Source organism: Polypterus senegalus, chromosome 8 (genome assembly GCF_016835505.1).
Source record: "Polypterus senegalus isolate Bchr_013 chromosome 8, ASM1683550v1, whole genome shotgun sequence".
NCBI classification, from domain to species: domain Eukaryota; kingdom Metazoa; phylum Chordata; class Cladistia; order Polypteriformes; family Polypteridae; genus Polypterus; species Polypterus senegalus.
Genome location: NC_053161.1, coordinates 71793521 through 71813407, shown reverse-complemented (window position 1 = coordinate 71813407; position 19887 = coordinate 71793521). Strand labels below are relative to the sequence as shown.

The window sequence follows — 19887 nt, the reverse complement described above, 5'->3', positions numbered from 1 at the left end:
CTCTTGTACCATGTAAAAAATATAGCATTTTTGCAGATTGCTTTGGCAAAATTTTTGTATTGCTACTGTATGTTGCCTTCTCAGGAATAGGCGGAGTCTTGGCCTATACTTATACTCAAATTGGAATTTCAAACAATGTGAAAAGTCATCCTCAAATTCACCATTCTAATGCCCAGAATCGCGTAGTATATATATTCTAATTGTCTACCATTCCCAGAATCATTCTGATTACATTATTTATGGGCAATTAAACAAGGATAAGAACATCTTTTTCATAATGTCATTCATTAATTTGCCAATTTCAAAGCTAGGAGAAAGCAGCTTTATAGAGTTAATCTAAGACTTCAAGGTATGAACTGTGGCGAAAGATTTGAACAGTTGGATCACTAACCACCATCCATCCACTTTTGGGTGGCAAGTCCATATAGTGGCTCCATATGGATCTTTTATGGCTGAACCCGACTAAGCTTTGTGGATCATCCAATCACAGAGTATTTCCTGGGCAACACAACCCCAGACTCATTGTGAGTCCCTGTATCCATTTCCGTGTGATGCTTTATTATATTTACGCATAACCAACCTGTGAGATTTATTTTTACATTGCTCTTTGTCTGGACTCTTCTCTTAAACCAGGGGTGCTGGGGTTTGGTTCTGGAGGTTTAGAGGGCTGCAGTGATTGAAGGTTTTTGTTCCCATCCAATCACTTAATTAGAAGGCAGTTATTGCTTCTGAAAAAAGTATTGCTCAAGTAATATTTTTGTGGTTCATTTTACTTAAGGTTCCCAAACGTTATTTGCTTCTGTAGTTGTAAAAAGCAGCCTTCACCATTTCAATAGATTCTTGTTTCGTTTGACAGCTGCCAATTAACAATAGATAGGTGGATAGATATAAAGATAGAACTTTATTTATCCTCAGGAAAAGGCTCTTTAAATAAATAAATAAATAAATAAATGCATACATAAATATATAAATGAATAAATATACACACACACACTTTGGTCTGAACACAGAATGACTAAAACTTCTGACATGGCTGTCACACTCACATTGAGGCATTATGCAGACATGTTGCTGTTGGTATATAAGAGCCCACTCAAAGAGTTTCTTGACACACCTCTGCTGAATAATTTTTTAGTTGAAAGAACTGTGTTAACAACAAGATGCAGATGAAAAAGGAATCAACAGTACAGCATTTAACTTGGTCCCATTTACACCTGTATATACTTGTTATTAGCTATAACTTTTTCTAAAACATGAACTCAACTTTAACAAATCTTTTTTTTTGGTCCTGGCCAATTTCCTATTGAACTAATGTTAAAAAAAAACCTCATGACAGTGAAATCCGTTTTTTTCTGCAAAATTCATTACAACAAAGCCATTTTTCATAAAAAGCAACAAAACATACGTATGTATTTCTGCTGTTCTTGTCCCAGAAGTCACGATTCAGGAGCTCCCGTGAACAGCAAGTTAGATTGCCATTCAGTTTGCTCAATAGACGTCATATTCCCACAGTGCAGTGGAGCTCGAGAAGGGGTACTGCAGACTGGAGGCATTGTGGGTGTATCAAGTAGTGGGATAACTGTCAATCAAATTTGACTTGAGGTGTATTTGAGGTTCACCACAGCAAGAATATGTTGCTTATTTCCTGACTTCTCAAGGTATGGTTTGTCTTCACTGAGCACATTGATGAAATCAAGGATTCATTTTTGGCTTGCACTTCAGCAAAAGTGCTGACTGCTGAGCTTCCCTTGTGTTTATGCTACTCAAGCAATTTTAATTTCACAGAGATTTTACCCTATGAATACCTGCACACCATAATCTTTTTAAAAAATAGTGTTTTTTTGCTTTTAAATGTTTTTGAATTTTGTGCTTGCAAATGCACACATCCGACAATTCTTATTTACCTTTTATCTTTTATCATGATCTTTGCATGTCAAACCTTTCCAGGTTAAAAAAAGGGTCATAAAGCAGACAGCAACCAGAGAGAGTCGGTAAAAAGGGGGTGTGCGTTATGGACATTGATTGGTGCTGTTTATGTAACTCAAATGGCGCCTGCTCCAGAAACTGAGTGGGACCCTAACCCCTACCACCCAAACGTCTTAGTCTAATAATACTGACTGTATGCTTTGGACACCAAGGGGCGATGTTTATGTAACGAAACCAATTTACTTTGCATAAAAAAGTTGGAGCAAGAAGAAAATAGACATTGCCTTTGAGTTCAGTATTCCACAGTTAAATTTGTTAACTATATGTACACACTATGTTCCAATTCCTTTTTAACAAATATAATAAATTTATTTGTCAGTCCTGTGCACGTTGTTCTAAAAGAATTTGACCTGTACTTGAAAAGAAATGAAAGGGAAAAAAAACTGAAAGACTGAGAATTGCTCATTTTGATTTGATTTTGAATTGATATACTTTGTTAGTCCCCATCTGCTCTCAATCAAAAATCCTTCAGATGATTGCCTCAGAAAAGAAAAATCTACAATGTAAGAGTGGCTTGACATGCCAAAATGAAAGCTCCACCTATAAAGTTAAATAAGAAGTTCCATTATTGGTAAGGACTGACTTCTAATTAAGCAGCAGGATGGGAACCAAAATCTGCAATTTCGGGTGCCCTCCAGCAACCAAACTGTCAATTTGAAATGAGTGACAATTCAATGAAAGACACACTATAGGTATATTAAATAACAATTCAGTGATTTAATGTACTGGGAACCAATATTTTTATCCTTTAGTTCTCCATAACCGAACAATTTTAGACGAGATTTTGTGAACACTGTTCATCAGTTAGGAATGTTTATCAACCCTAATTTAACAATTTTAACTAAATTTATTTTATTTGGAACTCATTTAAAACACCTGTGACCAGTTTAATCCAACATTTTTTTACATTGTCCTGTTGTGCAATAGGGCTACTATAATGGCATGTGTGCTTTATTCAATTTTTTTTTTGCAAAGTCTGGGCACAATATTTTAGAAATAGTTAATGTAATTTATATTAACCTTTTCTATGAAATAAACAGTGCATTGCCCATCTCCTTGTCTGTTTTTTCTTTTCAACATTTGCTGCTAATGAGCGTTTTTCTAGATTTAGAAGACTGCAGTAGTCTGGAATGAATTTGCTGTCATGTTTAGGATTATCTTAATGAGATAACTGAATCAACTCAGTATAAACTATCCTTAAGAGTTAAATAGACTTAATGGTCCCTATATGTTTGCAAACTTTGTTTTACTTTTTTCAATAAATATAAAGTCTTTGACCTTTGAAACAGTCATGATGTTTCATCTTATACATACAGTATGTGAATTGCTTATATATGATACATTTTCTCAAGAACAGCCAAAGAGAGCTTTGTTTCTATTATTATCTTGCTGGCTTTGTACCTATAAACATGTTCTTTGTAAATGGTAAGAAAGCAAGGCCAATAATTTAGACGGTTGCTGTTCTGAACACAATATGCAAAGCAGACGACTCTTGTTTCCTATTTTGCAGATAGGTTTCTTAGTGAAAACCTTTACAGAAACATGTATGTTGCACAGCGGTATATCTTATTTGGTCAAAGGAAAGAAAATGTCAAGAGGGTTGTCGGGATGGGGGCTGTGGTGTAGAAACAACAGTTTGATTTTTTTTCCAAGTGAATTTGAAACGGTTATAAAACAGATTCATTTTATAAGTCGGGACTATGTCCAAAAGCCTTTGTTAACATGTCCCAAGGATGTTAGTAGCTTTTGTGAATTGATTTCCCACTTACTCTTGAATGTAAAGCCAATTGCTATGAGCTCCTAATTAAAGAATACAACCTAAAAAATGTAAAACATTATTATTTAGTTCCCTTGTCTACTGAAAGAAGTACTTGTTTGTGATGATTTGTTTTTGTGTATTATTATTATTTGCTTTTTGTTTTGCTTCTTTCTTTTGTGCCACAGTTCCTCTAGTGTTTGCAAAGACAAATATATTTTACAGCCTGTTCAAGAAGTTTTTCCGTTACTGAGCCATGCTCTCAGAGAAGACATGAAGGTTTAATAGTACGAGGATTTTTTTCTGTTAAAGAAGGCAGCATGTAGGCATTTAATGGAGATTGCGTCTCCACCATCTATAACCGTTGTGCATAATTAAAATGAAATCTTCAGCCTTTAATGCTTTGATAAATTGTATTGTCTCAAAACTACAGTTGTGCTTGAAAACTTGTGAACCCTTTAGAATTTTCTTTATTTCTGCATAAATATGACCTAAAACATCATCAGATTTTCACTCAAGTCATAAAAGTAGATAAAGAGAAACCAGTTAAACAAATGAGACAAAAATATTACACTTGGTCATTTATTTATTAAGGAAAATGATTGAATATTACATATTTGTGAGTGGCAAAAGTATGTGAACCTTTGCTTTCAGTATCTGGTGTGACCCCCCTTTGCAGCAATAACTGCAACTAAACATTTCCGGTAACTTTTGATCATTCCTGCACACTGGCTTGGAGGAATTTTAGCCCATTCCTCCATACAGAACAGCTTCAACTCTGGGATGTTGGTGGGTTTCCTCACATTAACTGCTCGCTTCAGGTCCTTCCACAACATTTCGATTGGATTAAGGGCAGGACTTTCTGAGGTCCTCAGAAATCTCCTTTGTTCGTGCCATGATACACTTCCACAAACATGTGTTGTGAAGAGCAGACTTTGATAGATCCCTGTTCTTTAAATAACACAGGGTGCCCACTCACACCTGATTGTCATCCCATTGATTGAAAACACCTGACTCTAATTTCACCTTCAAACTCACTGCTAATCCTTGAGGTTCACATACTTTTGCCACTCACAAATATGTAATATTCAATCATTTTCCTCAATAAATAAATTTTAAAAATAATATTTTTGTCTCATTTGTTTGACTGGTTTCTCTTTCTCTACTTTTAGGATTTGAGTGAAAATCGGATGATGTTTTAGGTTATATTTATGCAGAAATATAGAAAATTCTAAAGGGTTCACAAGCTTTCAAGCCCAACTGTACATTGAAAGAGATTATGTGCTTCTTTTTTAATAAACAACTGTATACTAGAAAAAATAAAAAAAAGTTTATTAGCAAAGTTCTTATGGTTTCAATTGTCTGTCTAGGTGATATACAGAGCACTGCCACCACTACATTCTGAGGTTGACCCCTACAGTCCTGCAGCTCAGGAGAAGCTAATGGTAACAAACCTACGTGTGCAGCTGTTGAAGCGGCAGCAGTGTCCCTGCCAGAGTAAGGAAGTAGACATCAAACCCCAACACTTGGCACATTATGCTGTCTATGATTTTGTCGTGAAGGGCAGCTGCTTCTGTAATGGGCATGCTGAGCAGTGCATATCTGCAAACGGATACCAGCCAATCAAAGAAAAGAGTCAACACGTGGTACGTAAATCGAACCTACTCCGGTGCTGTTATAGTTTTTAGTAGTCTTCATAGTCTGTCATGCAATTTTACTAGCATTCTGTTATTACCAGTCAAATGACAAACTCCTTGTTAATGTTTTATAATATTTTACTTTCTGCTGTAGGTAAAACTAGTAGAGCATTATTGGCAGATAAATTAATATGTTAACACATTCATGTAATTATGTTATCTGATTGAATGAATATAGAACCTCTATTTACACTGCAGCGTTTCAGTGCTGTAAATGTAACCTACTTGATGTATATTGTTCACACATTTATAGAGTTGGCTTTCATTAGTATTGCCAGGTCCACAGTTTTGTTCCCCAATTGGGCTATTTTTTGATCATCATCCATGGGAAAAAATGGGCTGTCATGGGCTGCAGTTTTTTGGGCTACTTTTTTGTAATCAGTGCGGTATTTTGGTTTTTACCATGTTTTCCATCCATTGGGCACTTCTTCCACTGCTGTTGGAAAACCTCAGTTGATGGTATGTATTGTACCTAATCCTCTCGCTGCAGTGTGTCATTTTATCTACCTAAGAAATTGGAATAGTTTTTTGTGCAAATTTGCTATTTTTAAGCTTTTCTTGGGCTACAGCTTTTTTAAGGACCCGATAACCTTGGCTTTTCTATACAGGTCTTGCCTGTTAGTTGCAATAAATAATGTATTGTCATTAGAGTGCTTTGCTTCCTGTAGATTTAGTTAAGTGTAAATGATGGCAAAAATGACAAAGTAATAGTGATTGAAACTATGTAACCTGTTTGTCAGATACAAGCAAAGAAAAGTATTGGACTTTCATGATAAACAAAGTAGTTGTGTCTGGATAATGGAAAATGGTGTGGACTCTGAGGAAAGAATAGAGGCAGAAATTGTCATTTCTTATTAGAACAGAATGTGCGACAATGTAGCTCAGTTGAATAAAGTGTGTGTGAATTTTATTGGGAGCCTCTCCTAAACATTTACATTTCTATTAGAAAAAAGTGGTAATTTACTTTTAATAGTCTCCATTGTTTAATGTTTTGAATGTCTACTGTCCTTTTTAGACTGAAACTTGATCATTAAAGATATTTGTATTTACCATTCATATAACTAATGTTCTATTCTAGTGAAGCTCTTATTGTTGTTGACAAAAATTGAATGACACTTTATGTAGCATTAAGTTCATCATTCAGCTCAAATAACAAAACTGTAATGCAAATTCACTGCCTTAATATGCTGCACCAGTTCAATGCAATAAATAAAGTTTACACACATACACGTCTTTGAAAGTGCCTGCTTGACACTTTCCTGGAGAAAGATTTAAATGAAAGGATTGTTAATCGTAGTTCAATTTTCAGCCATCCACCTTTGCACAGCCTTTGTTTGACTGATGTTGTCGACATAGTTTGACCTTTTCTCCCATACAATTCCCAAGAGAAACAAAAAACGTTTATAGCTGTCTAGACAGTATTGACAAGTTACCTTCTCAACTGAGTAAGTTCAGCAAAACTGGGACATGGAACTCCAAGGCTGAGTGACAGTCTAATCCCTTTTTTGGAGCTGTTCTATCAGTCACTAGTAGGTGTTTTCTCCATCAATTGTAATGCTTTGAATAGATGCACTCATTCTGTCTCCCTTTATTTAAAAAAGGATAAGGACCACTTAACCCTTCTGTCCTTTTAACACACAGTAAGTACAGGCAGCTTAAAATAGTTACCTCTCCAAACTGTGACAGCTGCATGACAACAAAAGCTTTCTTTGGTTTTCTGTCACTATAAACTTGTGCTATCAATACAAGTTGCAAAGAATATATATACTATATATATTATATATATATACTATACTATATATATATAAATATATACATTGAGATTTTCTTAATAAGTACACTTCCAGTTAGAAGTCCAGAGCCATACACAATAATTATGAAAACAGCTTAAAGACGAAAACTTATACATAACAATATTATACAATACATATAAAGAAATATCTATATAATATAGGTCCTAGCCCCCCGCCCCCCCCACCCACTTCCCACATCCGATTGTTAACCTTAGGTTGGGCACATTCTGAAATGGATCTCTCCATAGGCAAATGAAGATGGTTTGAAAATAACTCTGTTATTTGTAATGGCACATACTCTCCAGCGTAAGTTAGGCCAAAGGGGTCAAGAAGAGAAAGAAAATGGCCGAACAAATTGCATGTTAAAAAGCAAGATAAATTCAGAATAATGACTTTAAGCTGCACTGTCCCAGGTTCTTTTTGCCTTACTCAGTAGAAGAAAAACCTATAAAATTAATCTTCATCAGCAAAAATTAATAGACCTCCTGCTTATATGTCTTCTTTTAAATGTATTTATTTTCACTTTTATGAAGAATGTTGGCTGTATCCTGTTGCCTTGGATTGTAACCTCTTGCAGAGTGTTTGTGTTATTAGCCCTTTCCTATTATATTTCAAGTAAGACTATGAATCTGCTGTGGTCACCAGGGGGTGTTCTAGCTCCCCAAACACCCAACACAAACATCCACGGACCCAATGTAAAAGCCCAAAGAGTCTTTTATTGGGGAAAACTCTTCTCCACAAGCTCCCACTACCCCTAGCCACAAGTATGTTGCATATGCACCGTACAGCACAATAAACACACTTTGTCTTTCTTCTCCTGATCTCTCACTGCCTCCTCCACTCCTCCTCACAAGCTTCATCCACCTTCTGGCTCCTTGATGCGAGGTAGGCAGTTCCTCTAGCAACTCCGGCAGTGATCTCCATACACTTGGTCTGCCAGCACTTCTGGTTGAGGCGGAAACCCAATAATATAGTGATTCCCCATTCCTGCAGCTCCCCCTGGCGGCCACCTCTGTACCCAGCAGGGCTGTCCCACAGGAGTACAATACCCAGCATACCCTGCAGGCACCCATGTGGGGATCTGCGCCTGGGCTGTTGGCCATCTAGAGTACTGGGTGAGATAAAGCCCTGTGTAAGCTGTCTACCCAGTCCTTCCATCCTAGCGGCATCCCAGCCAGTTAAGGAAGCCACCCCCTCACATTTCATGTTTTACCAGTTGAAATTCAAGCTCAAATGTTTTGTCATGTACACAATACAAAGAAATTCTTAAATGTATGACTTCCACGTGTCAGTAAGAATGGTAGAAAACAAATAAAAGATAATAAATATTAGATTAACACCACTGGTTAAATGCATCATCACATTATATGCATAAATATGTATTAATGGCCGAAGGAAGTATTTGGCCTGAGTGGGCCTAGAGCCACCCACTTTCCTCATTGGCCCACAGTTTTGATTGGGTTTTTAACATTTTTTTTCATGAAATGAAAATTAGCCTGTACTGCATTCATGCATTTTAATACACATCTCCCTTGATTAAAATATCAGTTGATTATAAACTTTAACAGCAAAATCACCAGTGTTAACTTCATCAGTATAAAGGTTAATTTATGGATGTCCATTATATAGTGTATGTCTGCATAACAAGGTTTAAAATTAAATTGACTTAAAAGTTTGCCAGTCACAGCTACTCAAAACAAGTAATGTTAACGGGAGGTTATCAACTAGTAACTTACTGAAGTTATTTAGCACGCCTGTTAAGCTCTAGTGAATCAGTTCATATGATTTACTGAAAATAGTCATTCAAAAAGGATGGATTGTTCATGAATTGCTGATCACTTACTGTTGGGCTACTATTTGTTGGCGGAAAATGTGAACAATGTCTTAGCAAACAGATGTTTTAGGTTTTATTTTTGATAGGAAACAAACAAAAGTGAAAAAAAAAACCTTGGTGATGCCACAGTGACTAGCGAAAACCCTGCTGCTACCTGCATGTGTTCACTTTAACAATGGGTATGCCACCAACACAATTGCTGAGTGTACTGGACAAACTACAACCACCCAGTGGCCAAATGAACAATGATCAACCAGTTCATGGATTTGTCTGATATCCACAAGCCACCAATTTAACCAGTATTAAAGTTTCTGTTATGGCTGGATACGTAAGCAGCTTTTAGGCTCATTGCTACAACAGATAAGAGTGCATGGCTGGAAGAGAGGATATTAGAAGATGCAATGGTGGCATTTTTCTAATTATCCAGTTGAGGACATATTCACTTGTGTATTCAGAGGCTGGAAATAAACGCATCAGATATGCATATGCAAATTGCAAGAAATGGCAAAACTGTAATCAGACTGCTTGCTGTTATATAATGCTACGCTGGTCAAAATTATAATAGATGTTATTTAACCATTTGTGTCTTGTGATGGGGTTGGTATGTCTTACGTATGAACAAATGATAGACATTCAGTTTATGTTCACCATTTGTAAGTGGATTTAAATTAACATTAGGAAAAACTAGGGGGCTTCGCCCCCTGCTTGCTTCGCTTGCCAACCCCTGGCCTGCACTACGTGCCAGCCACTTTGTGTCTCTGCTGCTTGCGTATGTGGATTTCACTTTCACCAAACATCAGATCTTTTAATTCTTGCGGATACGTATCTTCATTGAGAAGAAATACTACTTTTCCCTGATGGCAACACGAATTAGATGATCTACAAGTCTCTGACTTAAAGTTTAAATAAGAATTCACTGAGTAATAATTTCCGTTTGTTTGCGCTAATGTGAGCTTTACTATCATTTTTTTGAGACTTTCGAATTTTAGTACTTTCATTATCTCTAACCTGCTCTGTATGTGTATCGCTCCAACGTTTTTGAATTCTTTACGATGTTCTTCTTTGTCATCTACTCTTTGTCTTTTATTTCCGACGCCAGGTGTGGTTAAATCTCTTGGCACAACGTCTTGTCTTGCGGGACGTGAAAGTATCTTTCTGAAAAAGTCACATCTTGTCTCAGTATTTTTTTATTGTAATAGAGAGACATTCAAAGTAGATGCAAAAAAAATGTTGTTTATATAGTAAGAAATATTCATGTACCTTCTGTTAAGTAGTCTTATTACCTGTGGGTACAATCTTCCTCCAGATCTAATGGTCTGAGTGTTAATGCTCTTACATCGTTTGCAAAAACAAAGGAGTGAGAAAAGTGGTTGTGCTAGATGGTTGAGGACTTTAATAAGACCTTTGGCTCTTTTACCCGGTCATTGTTCTTGTATAGTTTACACAATCTCCTGGTGTCTCTGTGTTTTTTTCTCTGGCTATTTTCTTCCTACATAACCAAAACATGTGCGGGTTAGGTTACTTTCCAATGATACAGTAATTTTGCACTGTATTAATGGACCCTGTGATTGGCTGGTACCCTCCCCAAGACTGGTCCTTACCTGAGCCAAGTACTGCTAAGGTAGGTTCTGGTCCACTTCAGCCGTAGGTCTGGTATGGTTGGGGTAATAGTGAACATGTTTGCACATAATAAAAGCTATTACACAAAATAATACAGGCTTGTGTCTGTTTCATGAGTGCATTAGTATGCTTCTGATATTTTGCAGCATGTTGAAAGAGCATGCAGGCACAAATAAAAAAGGCTTTTGAGGTACTAACCAGGTATATTTGTTGAGTGAGTGCTCAGATTAGAGCACTTAAGCGATCTCCCAGTAGACGCCAGCATCTCTTCTCATCAGGGTGATCGTGTTTAGATATTTCTGTTTTTCCCTCTTTTTTCAGCCTCAGACACACAAACAGTCTGTCCATACTCCTTCTTGGGAAATCAGACGTGTAAATGATGTTCAGGGTCAACAATTGCTGTTTATGTTTCAGTTCTTCCTTTTATGGGGTTAGCATGTCGTTGCTATGGAGAGAGCAGACAAAAACATAATCCTTCTTGTGAAATAATCCCATCATCTGTCTTGTTAAAATCCTTACCTGTTAAGGTAGCATTATGAGCCATATTTATGACATCATTGTGATTATTAGGGATTATTGTGAGTGAACCAGAACCAGAACCTAAATCAAAGCCAGGCAAAGGTCTAACCAGGAAAGTCAAAAGTACCACGAGCAACGAGATTGAACTATTGAAATTAAACTACTAGATTTGAGATGTATAAATAATAAATGAGTAAAATTAAATTCAAATCTTTCTAAAATAGCACAATAAAACCTGTGAAAAATTACATGTACTATGACAAATAATACGGTTATAATTTGATTACTAATAAGCTGTCAGTGTTTTTTGCTGCTATTGAATGGTAAATATATTATGAAAGGTCTGTCAATCGTCTTTTCTGTAGAGGGGGAAAGAGAAAAAGTACATTAAGTGACAGCACCAACCCCTGGTTTGGAGTGCAATTGCAGTCAGCCAAGCCCTGAAATTGTCTCCTAATTGCATGTGTGTGTCAGCTGTGAATAGTAAAATATTTCCATACACTACCTTCAGAGTTATGTCATCTAGCACTGAAAATCCACAAGAAATTGAACAGATCATAAAATGAATAGAAAACTAAAATATTTTAAATTATCATATGCTTTACACACTTATCTGGTTTATTTTTTATTTCTTTTTGCACAATATCAGCTTCTCTTGATTCAAAAGGAGGATATGCATTGCATTATGGGAAGGTTTTGAACAGCCCACCATAAAGTACATGGAGCGCTGATGCTTTAAAAATTTAATACTAAGTTTTTAATGCAGTGAGAGAACTTTTGAGGAGTCAATACTTTTGTCAGGGTACTCCTGAGTGTGATATAAAAATGTATACAGGTCAGACCAAACAAACAATCAATGAATGTTTATAAATGTCTCAAAAATTTATTTTGATAATTTAATTTGATAAATAAGCATTCAACCATACATAGTGTGCATTTGTCCGTGGATTTTTGTGTAATCATTAAACCATTTGTAATTCCTTGAGTTATGGTATCATCAGCAAAAACTGTTAAAATCTTTAAGCATAATTGTGAGGTCAGCATACTGCACACATTCGTGTTTCAAATGTTTTTTTAAATTATTTGTTCTGTGATTTAAAATACAGTAACATCCATGCATCCAAAGGGCGACCCTACAAAGAACTAAGGCAGAAGGTGGCATGGCTCTACCTAACATTCAATTTTACAGTATTACTGAGCGGCAAATATACAAACTATAAAAACCTGAACATTGACACAAACCGATGAACACAGACCAAAAATGAAATCCTGCTGTACTTGTTTATTTTTATTGCTTTGTACCCCAATAAATACGAGTTATCGCCAATATACTAACAACCCAATCATAATATGGAACCAATGTAGGAAGTACTTCGAGATGGAGAAGCTTTTATCTGTGACACCTCTACATGGTAACCACCTTTTTCCACCCTCTCAAACGCATATGCAGTTCACTACCTCCAAATTAGAAACTTTGCTAAACAGAAATGCCCAGTTTTCCTCACCTCCCACCTACTACTATTCCGTAAGAAATATTGATCAGTTTTGAGACAGCATTTCTGTAATATATAAAAACATATTCAACTTAAAATCTTTTGTTCAGCACAACTGTCTCATTTAAAATTGTCCAAAATATTTACAGGGTAGGATCCAACCCGCAAACATTGCAATCAAGCTCCAGCCTCATTGGGCATTTACCAAATTAACATCATTCTGGACAAAAATCTTTAAATGCCTTTCAGACAGCCTTGGTGTCACAGTCTCTCCTAACCCATTAACAGTGGGGTTTGGTGTTCTTCCAGATGGGCTTAAAGTGGAGAAGGACAAACAAACTGTAATTGCCTTTATTACACTATTGGCACGTAGACTTGTTTTGCTCAACCGGAAGAATCCTAGCTCACCTCTTTTAAGTCAGTGGGTAGCTGATGTTATACAGTATACTATTTGAAATTGGAAAAAATCTAATTCTCACTTACAGGATCTTTGCAAACTTTTTTTAAAACCTGGCAGGATCTAATCAATTACATTGTAGAATAAGTATTTCAATTGGGAAAAACAATGTTCTCCCTTTTTTTTCCCATACTCTTAAAGTTTTACTATACCTGTTGGCCTAGCTCTCTTTTTCATGGTTGGGGGTTGATTTGAACTTAATTTTGTCAAGTCTGCCTTGCTTGTATGGAATGTAGCTTCCTTTTAAAAGATTCAATAAAATGTTAAATAAATAAAATACAGTAATACTGTTTTTGGAACTCACTTTCTCTTTCTTTCTTAACGCTCATTTTTGTTTTATTTAAGCTCTAGAGTCAACACAGTTATTAGCACACTGCTGGAAAACACCATTAAGACCCCACCCAATATCAGAGTTTCAGATCAATGTTTTAGTGAAGTGAGTGTCTAAACTTCTGGCATACCTGTTTCAATTTATTATATACTAGCAAAATACCCGCGCTTCGCAGCGGAGAAGTAGTGTAGTGTATATACATATCCATACATATACATATACAGATGTACACATATATATACACACACACATATATACATATATATATATACATATATATATATACATATATATATATATATATACATATATATACATATATATATATACATATCTACATATACACACATACATATACATACACACACATATATACACACAAATACATATATATACATACATATCTACATATATACTGTGAACTTTGACCCGGACACACACAGACGGACAACATAGTTCCACCACACACTATTTATTTACACTATTTACAAATTACGTGCAACCCAAAACCCCAGTGCCTCTTGCACTGATTCCCCAAAGTCCAGGGCTCACAGTCTCTGTGCCTTTCTTTCATGGCCGCCTCCAGTCCTCTCTCCAGCTCTGTCCACTTCCACCCGACATCCACTGCTGACTGGAGGGAGGCGGCCCATTTTATAGGAACCCGGATGGGCTCCAGCTGCTTCCCGGCAATGTCCCGCGGACACACGCCTGTGTGGCAGAAGTGCCAGCTGCGCACCCGGAAGCCGTCCGGGTGTCCCCTGTCGTCTTCCCCCCGGCACTTCCTGGTGTGGTGGAAGTGCCGGGCTCCCGGGATAATCAGGCACTGGGGCGCCGCCTGGAGGTGGCCACGGGTCTCTACAGGGCTGGGCTTCCAAGCCCTTTACCCGAGGCCCCCAACATAACCAGGACGGACGCCCCCTATACATACACACACACATATAAACATATATATACATACATATCTACATATATACATATACACACACACACACATACTGTATACATATATATATATATATATATATATATACACGTATATACTAGGGATGGGCGGTATCCAAATTTTGATACCGTCAAACCTCCTCCTATTTTACCTCGGTATACGGTATTACCGTGAATAATAAAAAAATTTGTGACGTAAGGCTCAGACAGCATCACCAAACTGTTGGCTTGTGCCTAAACCGTTCAGAAACTGAATATCAAACACTAATACTGAAACAATAACAAAATAACATGCAGAACAATATTAACAACTTTTATTAGCAACAAATAGCAGTTTATAAAAAAGTGCAAATACAACAGTCAAACAGAATTAAATTAACATAAACATCCAGAACAGTTTTCCGCGAGCGCACACAAATCAATTAAATTAAATCACACCGCCAGAACAACTTTTAATAACAAATATGAGCAGCTTATAAAAAAGTGCAACTAGACCCACAACAGTCAACCAGAGTTGAATTAACATAAACATCATCCATATTATAAAAAGTATTGCCAAGCAATAGTCCTAAACAAAAACGTCTTCTTTCCAATATCGTTTTAACGTAAACCAAATAAAAATACCTGAATCAATTAAATAAAAATAAACACAGTGCGAAAAGGAACGAATGGCAAGTGGCATCAATCTATTCAAGATTTCTCGCTAGAAAAACCAGCATGTTTACTTTGTCCGGCTTTAACAGGGCACGTTGTGGACCGACAACTTCACCTGCGGTGCTGAAAACCCGCTCCGATGGTGTGCTTGTGGCACAGACGCACAGGTACTTTCGTGCCACTCGCGACATCTGGGGAAAACACCCGGCAGCATTTTTCCACCAGAGAAGTGGGTCCTCGTCTCCTTGAGTAACTGGCTCCCAACAGTAGGCTGTTATTTCAGCTCCGACTCGGTCCTCTACGGTGCCGACGGGACCTGCCATTGCATCAGATTTTTTTTGCAGCATACTCCCCAAAGTCATCTTTTTCGTGAGGGTGCAGGTTGCTCCTCTCCCTCTTCCACTCTGATGGCCACTGGACCTGCTGCCTCTAAGCTCACGATCTCAGCCTGTAATTCAGCCTTGGTCTCAGCCAATGCGTTGTCATCCGTCTCATATCCTCCACGGTAACGAGGGTCAAGGAAAGTGCATTTTCGCAATATTTTGCGCACTGAATTGGATTCATACTTGGCCTCCAGCTTTGTTAGAATTCCAGTTTTGATTGACTTTGTTAGCTGGGGTCATTTTCTGACGCAGCCAACACATTGTCCCTGCAGAGCTGTAGTATGGGGAGGATACAGGAACTGGTCACATAATTTTCTGCTGACAAAATATCAGTGAAGTCACCGACTGGTTTCAGTGCTTCGTGAACAGCTTTCAAGACGTCCATGTCCTGCCAGGTCAGGGACAGGCTGCTCCTTCTGTCATCAGACAGGACGTGTCTGATCGCTTGGGCCTGCTCGAGGATTCGCTCCACCATTGCCAGTTTGGAGCCCCAGCAAGTTGCGCAGTCCTGCCGACGGATGGATGGATGAATTAATTAATGAATGATGAATAAATGATTAAATAAAGTATCTATCTATCTATCTATCTATCTAAATGAATAGGCCTAAATAAACAAATGAATGAATAAATAGGCATAAACAAATGAATGAATAAATAGGCATAAATAACAACGAATGAATAAATAGGCATAAATAAGCGAAATTGTTTTATTTAGGCCAATTCATTCGTTAATAAACGAATGAATGAATAAATAGGCCTAAATAAACAAATGAATGCATAAATAAATAAGTCCATTAACGTATATTATTCCACTTGGTGAAATTTGCATGCACATTTATTTCAGGCTAAATAAGTCCCTTATGCGCATCAAGCCTGCATTTACTTGATAAAAAATACAGGAAAAAAATTACAATTTAAAAATGGTTTTCTATTTTAATATAGCCTACTTTTCAATATAATTTATGTGATGCAAAGCATATATATATATATATATACTGTATATATATATATATATATATATATATATATATACATACATATATATATATATATATATATACATATATATACATATATATACATATATATCCTTTTTTATATTTGAGCCCCTGCCCTGAGGAACTCTCTGCACGCTTTATGCTTACCGTTATGAGACTATGTTTTGGGAGTCCCAAGTCCACTTGCTTCTTGTGGAGTTCATGCTTACGTTGCCAGCTGTGTGAAAAGGCCCCGACAATATTACGGCATAGTCCGAGGGCGCGCTCGGTTTTTTGCCTCTGGTCATGCAATCCATTTGTGACAGCCAAGTTTAGATTGTGACCGAAGCAGCATAGCCACGGCCAATGCAGGGACCTGATTGCGGCATGAATGTTGGCAGCGTTGTCAGTGGTTATGGCTGAAAGTTTTTTCTCGTCAAGTTGCCATTCCTGAAGTGCAGCTCTGAGCGCAGCAGCAAGATTGTCTGCTGTATGACTCTCAGGAAAATACGTAGTTTGGAGGCATTTGGATTCAAGTTTCCAGTCAGGTGTAATAGTATGGACAGTCAGAGACATATATGGAGTCATGTTAACTGACGACCACATGTCAGTTGTTAAGGAATAACTGTGTGACGCTGACAGCAGTACTTGAACATTGTCTCTAACTTTACTATATAAATGTGGGACGGCTGTTTGTGAGAAATATTTCCGTCCAGGCAGCTCGTACTGGGCATCTAGGACCTTTACCATGTCCGTAAGGACTTTTTCCACTGTGTGGAAAGAGACCATTTCCTTCGCCAAGTATTTTGTCACTGCATCAGTACAGGTTTTCCAACGGACACTGTCCCTTTTGTACTTTGTTGCTTTCCGAAGGCCCCCATTATCGTCGGCTGCGTACTGGCGGTGGACCTAAATGTTGTTGGTCCTGCATCGGGAGGCGTTGAAACTGTTGCACTGAGTGAACTCGGGTCCATCCTCGCAGCAGTGAGTGGATGGTGGTTTCGTATATGCGACCTTAGGTTCGATGTATTTCCATCTCTCGCGGTCACCTTTTTGTTGCACAATTTGCAAATTGCCTCGTCCGTATTTACCGCCTCTCCCTTCTCGTTCGGCCGAAACCCGAAATACTGCCAAACTGCAGAAGTTGTGTTCTTTTTCGAGACCAGGTCACTTGGTGCGCGACTCGCCATCTTTCCCCACCTCTCTCTTTCTCCTCCACGCTGTCACGTGATGACAACCACGCATCGCATACGCATTTTTAGGCATTAAATAAATTATATTTAATATTTAATCCTTGTCTCCTATATAAGTGCATTGTTTTTATGACGGTATAACGGTATTGAAACTGACACCGTTGCTATTTTTAGATCCCGGGATACCATATTACCGTTTTACCGCCCAAGCCTAGTATATACAGTCTTTGGGGTGCGAGCAACTGTTGCTGGGGGTGCCAGAATCCTTGAAGGAAGAAAAATGAAAAACATTAGTTGTGCAAAATCTTAAGTTATTTATCCATTCCTAAATAATTAAATGGGCAGGCTATTTCGTATCAGTGCAATTCGCTGCCTGTTAAAACGGATGACTCCCGCTCTTACATGCAAGTCTGCGTGGATATAATGAACTATCGTTTCTGTTCAAGTTCTATTTAAATTTTAAATAGAAGGAATTTTTATTTAGTCGTCAGAATATTATTCCGGAATAAATCAACTCAAACCTTAAATAACTTATAATATTTTGCTCTCCATAAAAATATATCCTGTCTAAATTATACAAGTTAGAAATAAAGTAAACGTTAAAAGAGCAAACATTCAAATTTTTTTACTCTTATGTAATTTTATATAAAAAATAAACTTAAATTTTAAATATCCTGTCAAAATTATACAAATTCAAATATGAACATGGTGCATAACAAAACCTAGAAATATAAATAAAAATGTGTTCCTTTCAGCAATAACAAATCAAATTATTCAGTTGTCTTTGCTCATATGTCATTTTAGAGCTGGACGCCTGGCATCTTTTTTTGGCAACAGGTTCGTTCATACCAAACATAAAGTTCTGTGTTGTGGAGATTCTCAGGATGGACTGCAGGTGCTCATCAGTGAGGCGACTCCTGTGTGCTGTTTTGTTAGTCTTTATCACTAAGAAGAGCTTCTCACACAGATATGTGGTACCAGATATACACAAGGCATGTAGACGAAGCTGGAGCATTTCTGCGGGAATGGAGTGAATAAACTGTGCGGGCCATGCAGTATCGTACTTTGCCTTCAGTGTGCCATTGCACTGCAGCTCAATCACCTCCATCTGAATCTGCACAGATGCAGTTTCCACATCGACAGCAAATGGGTTGCGAAACAACTCCAAATTCTTTTTTTGTTCTTCAAAGTCACCAAAGCGCCATGCGAACTCAGTGCGCAGTGTGCTCAGTTTATCAGCAAAGTGCGTATTTGGGAACACTGTAGTGCCGACTTGTTTCAACATTACTTGGCAACAGGGAAACTGGGGCAAGTTGCACTGGTGCATTTGTGTCTCCCATAAAAGTAGCTTCACTTGAAATCACTTTGTGATTTTGCACGGGTAAAAACGTCTGCTGAAGTGTCAGATTCTTCTTTAACTCTTCTGCTTTCTGTATCTTGTGCATTGCATTCAGGTCTTTCAGGTTATCTTGATGTTTTGTCTCATAGTGCCGTCTTAGATTAAATTCTGTAATTACAGCCACATTAGCTCCACAAATGAGACACACGGGTTTACTGGCAATGTCAGTAAACATATACTCAGCCTCCCATCGGTTTTTAAAGGCTCTATGTTCAGAATCACCTTTTCTCTTCGGCATCGTGTGGGCTAGCTTCGCAATAACTTGCAGCATCATAAGCTAGACTTGATTAACGCGGTAAGTGTTTGGCAAGGCAGCTGAAGCGCTGCATTATGGGATCTGTAGTTTATTGTGTTACCAGGGCCATTAATAACAATAATACAGTACTGTATATAAAATGATCTCGCGGGCCGGATATAATTACACGCCGGACCGGATGTGGCCCGTGGGCCTTGAGTCATATGGACTAAATAGAACTTGAAAAGAAATATTTTTTCAAATGTGATCGCGCAATTCAGATCGAGTTGACGTGCACTGCAGTACATCGAGCCCGCGTGCTATTGTGGTTTTGCCTGTGTGCCTCAATAAGTTACCCTCCCCTCGCTCTTACTTTTTTACCGTTCATCTAATGAATACGAGTATTGCTTTACCAAAACAATCATTTATCGCGAATAAAGTATCCATTATTCATACAGCTTCAATTGGTGATCTGTCTTTCTGCGTGAACCGCATATTTTTTCATACGTCTCAAACCAAGGGGATGCGAGGCTAAAGTGAATCGAGAAGCGCACGTACATACTTAGTGCATCCCCTCTCGGGAATCGAACCTCGGCGCTAGAGGCGAAGCCTTTATTA

General features: G+C 37.7%; 1 protein-coding gene across 1 annotated transcript in view; it reads left to right on the top strand.

The window, feature by feature from the left end:
* ntn4 (netrin 4) overlaps window positions 1-19887 on the top strand; it is a 100027-nt gene that overhangs the window by 36582 nt on the left and 43558 nt on the right. The window contains exon 3 of the mRNA XM_039761260.1: window positions 5113-5388. Within this exon, the coding sequence (XP_039617194.1) occupies window positions 5113-5388 (276 nt within the window). The remainder of the gene's footprint in view (window positions 1-5112; window positions 5389-19887) is intronic.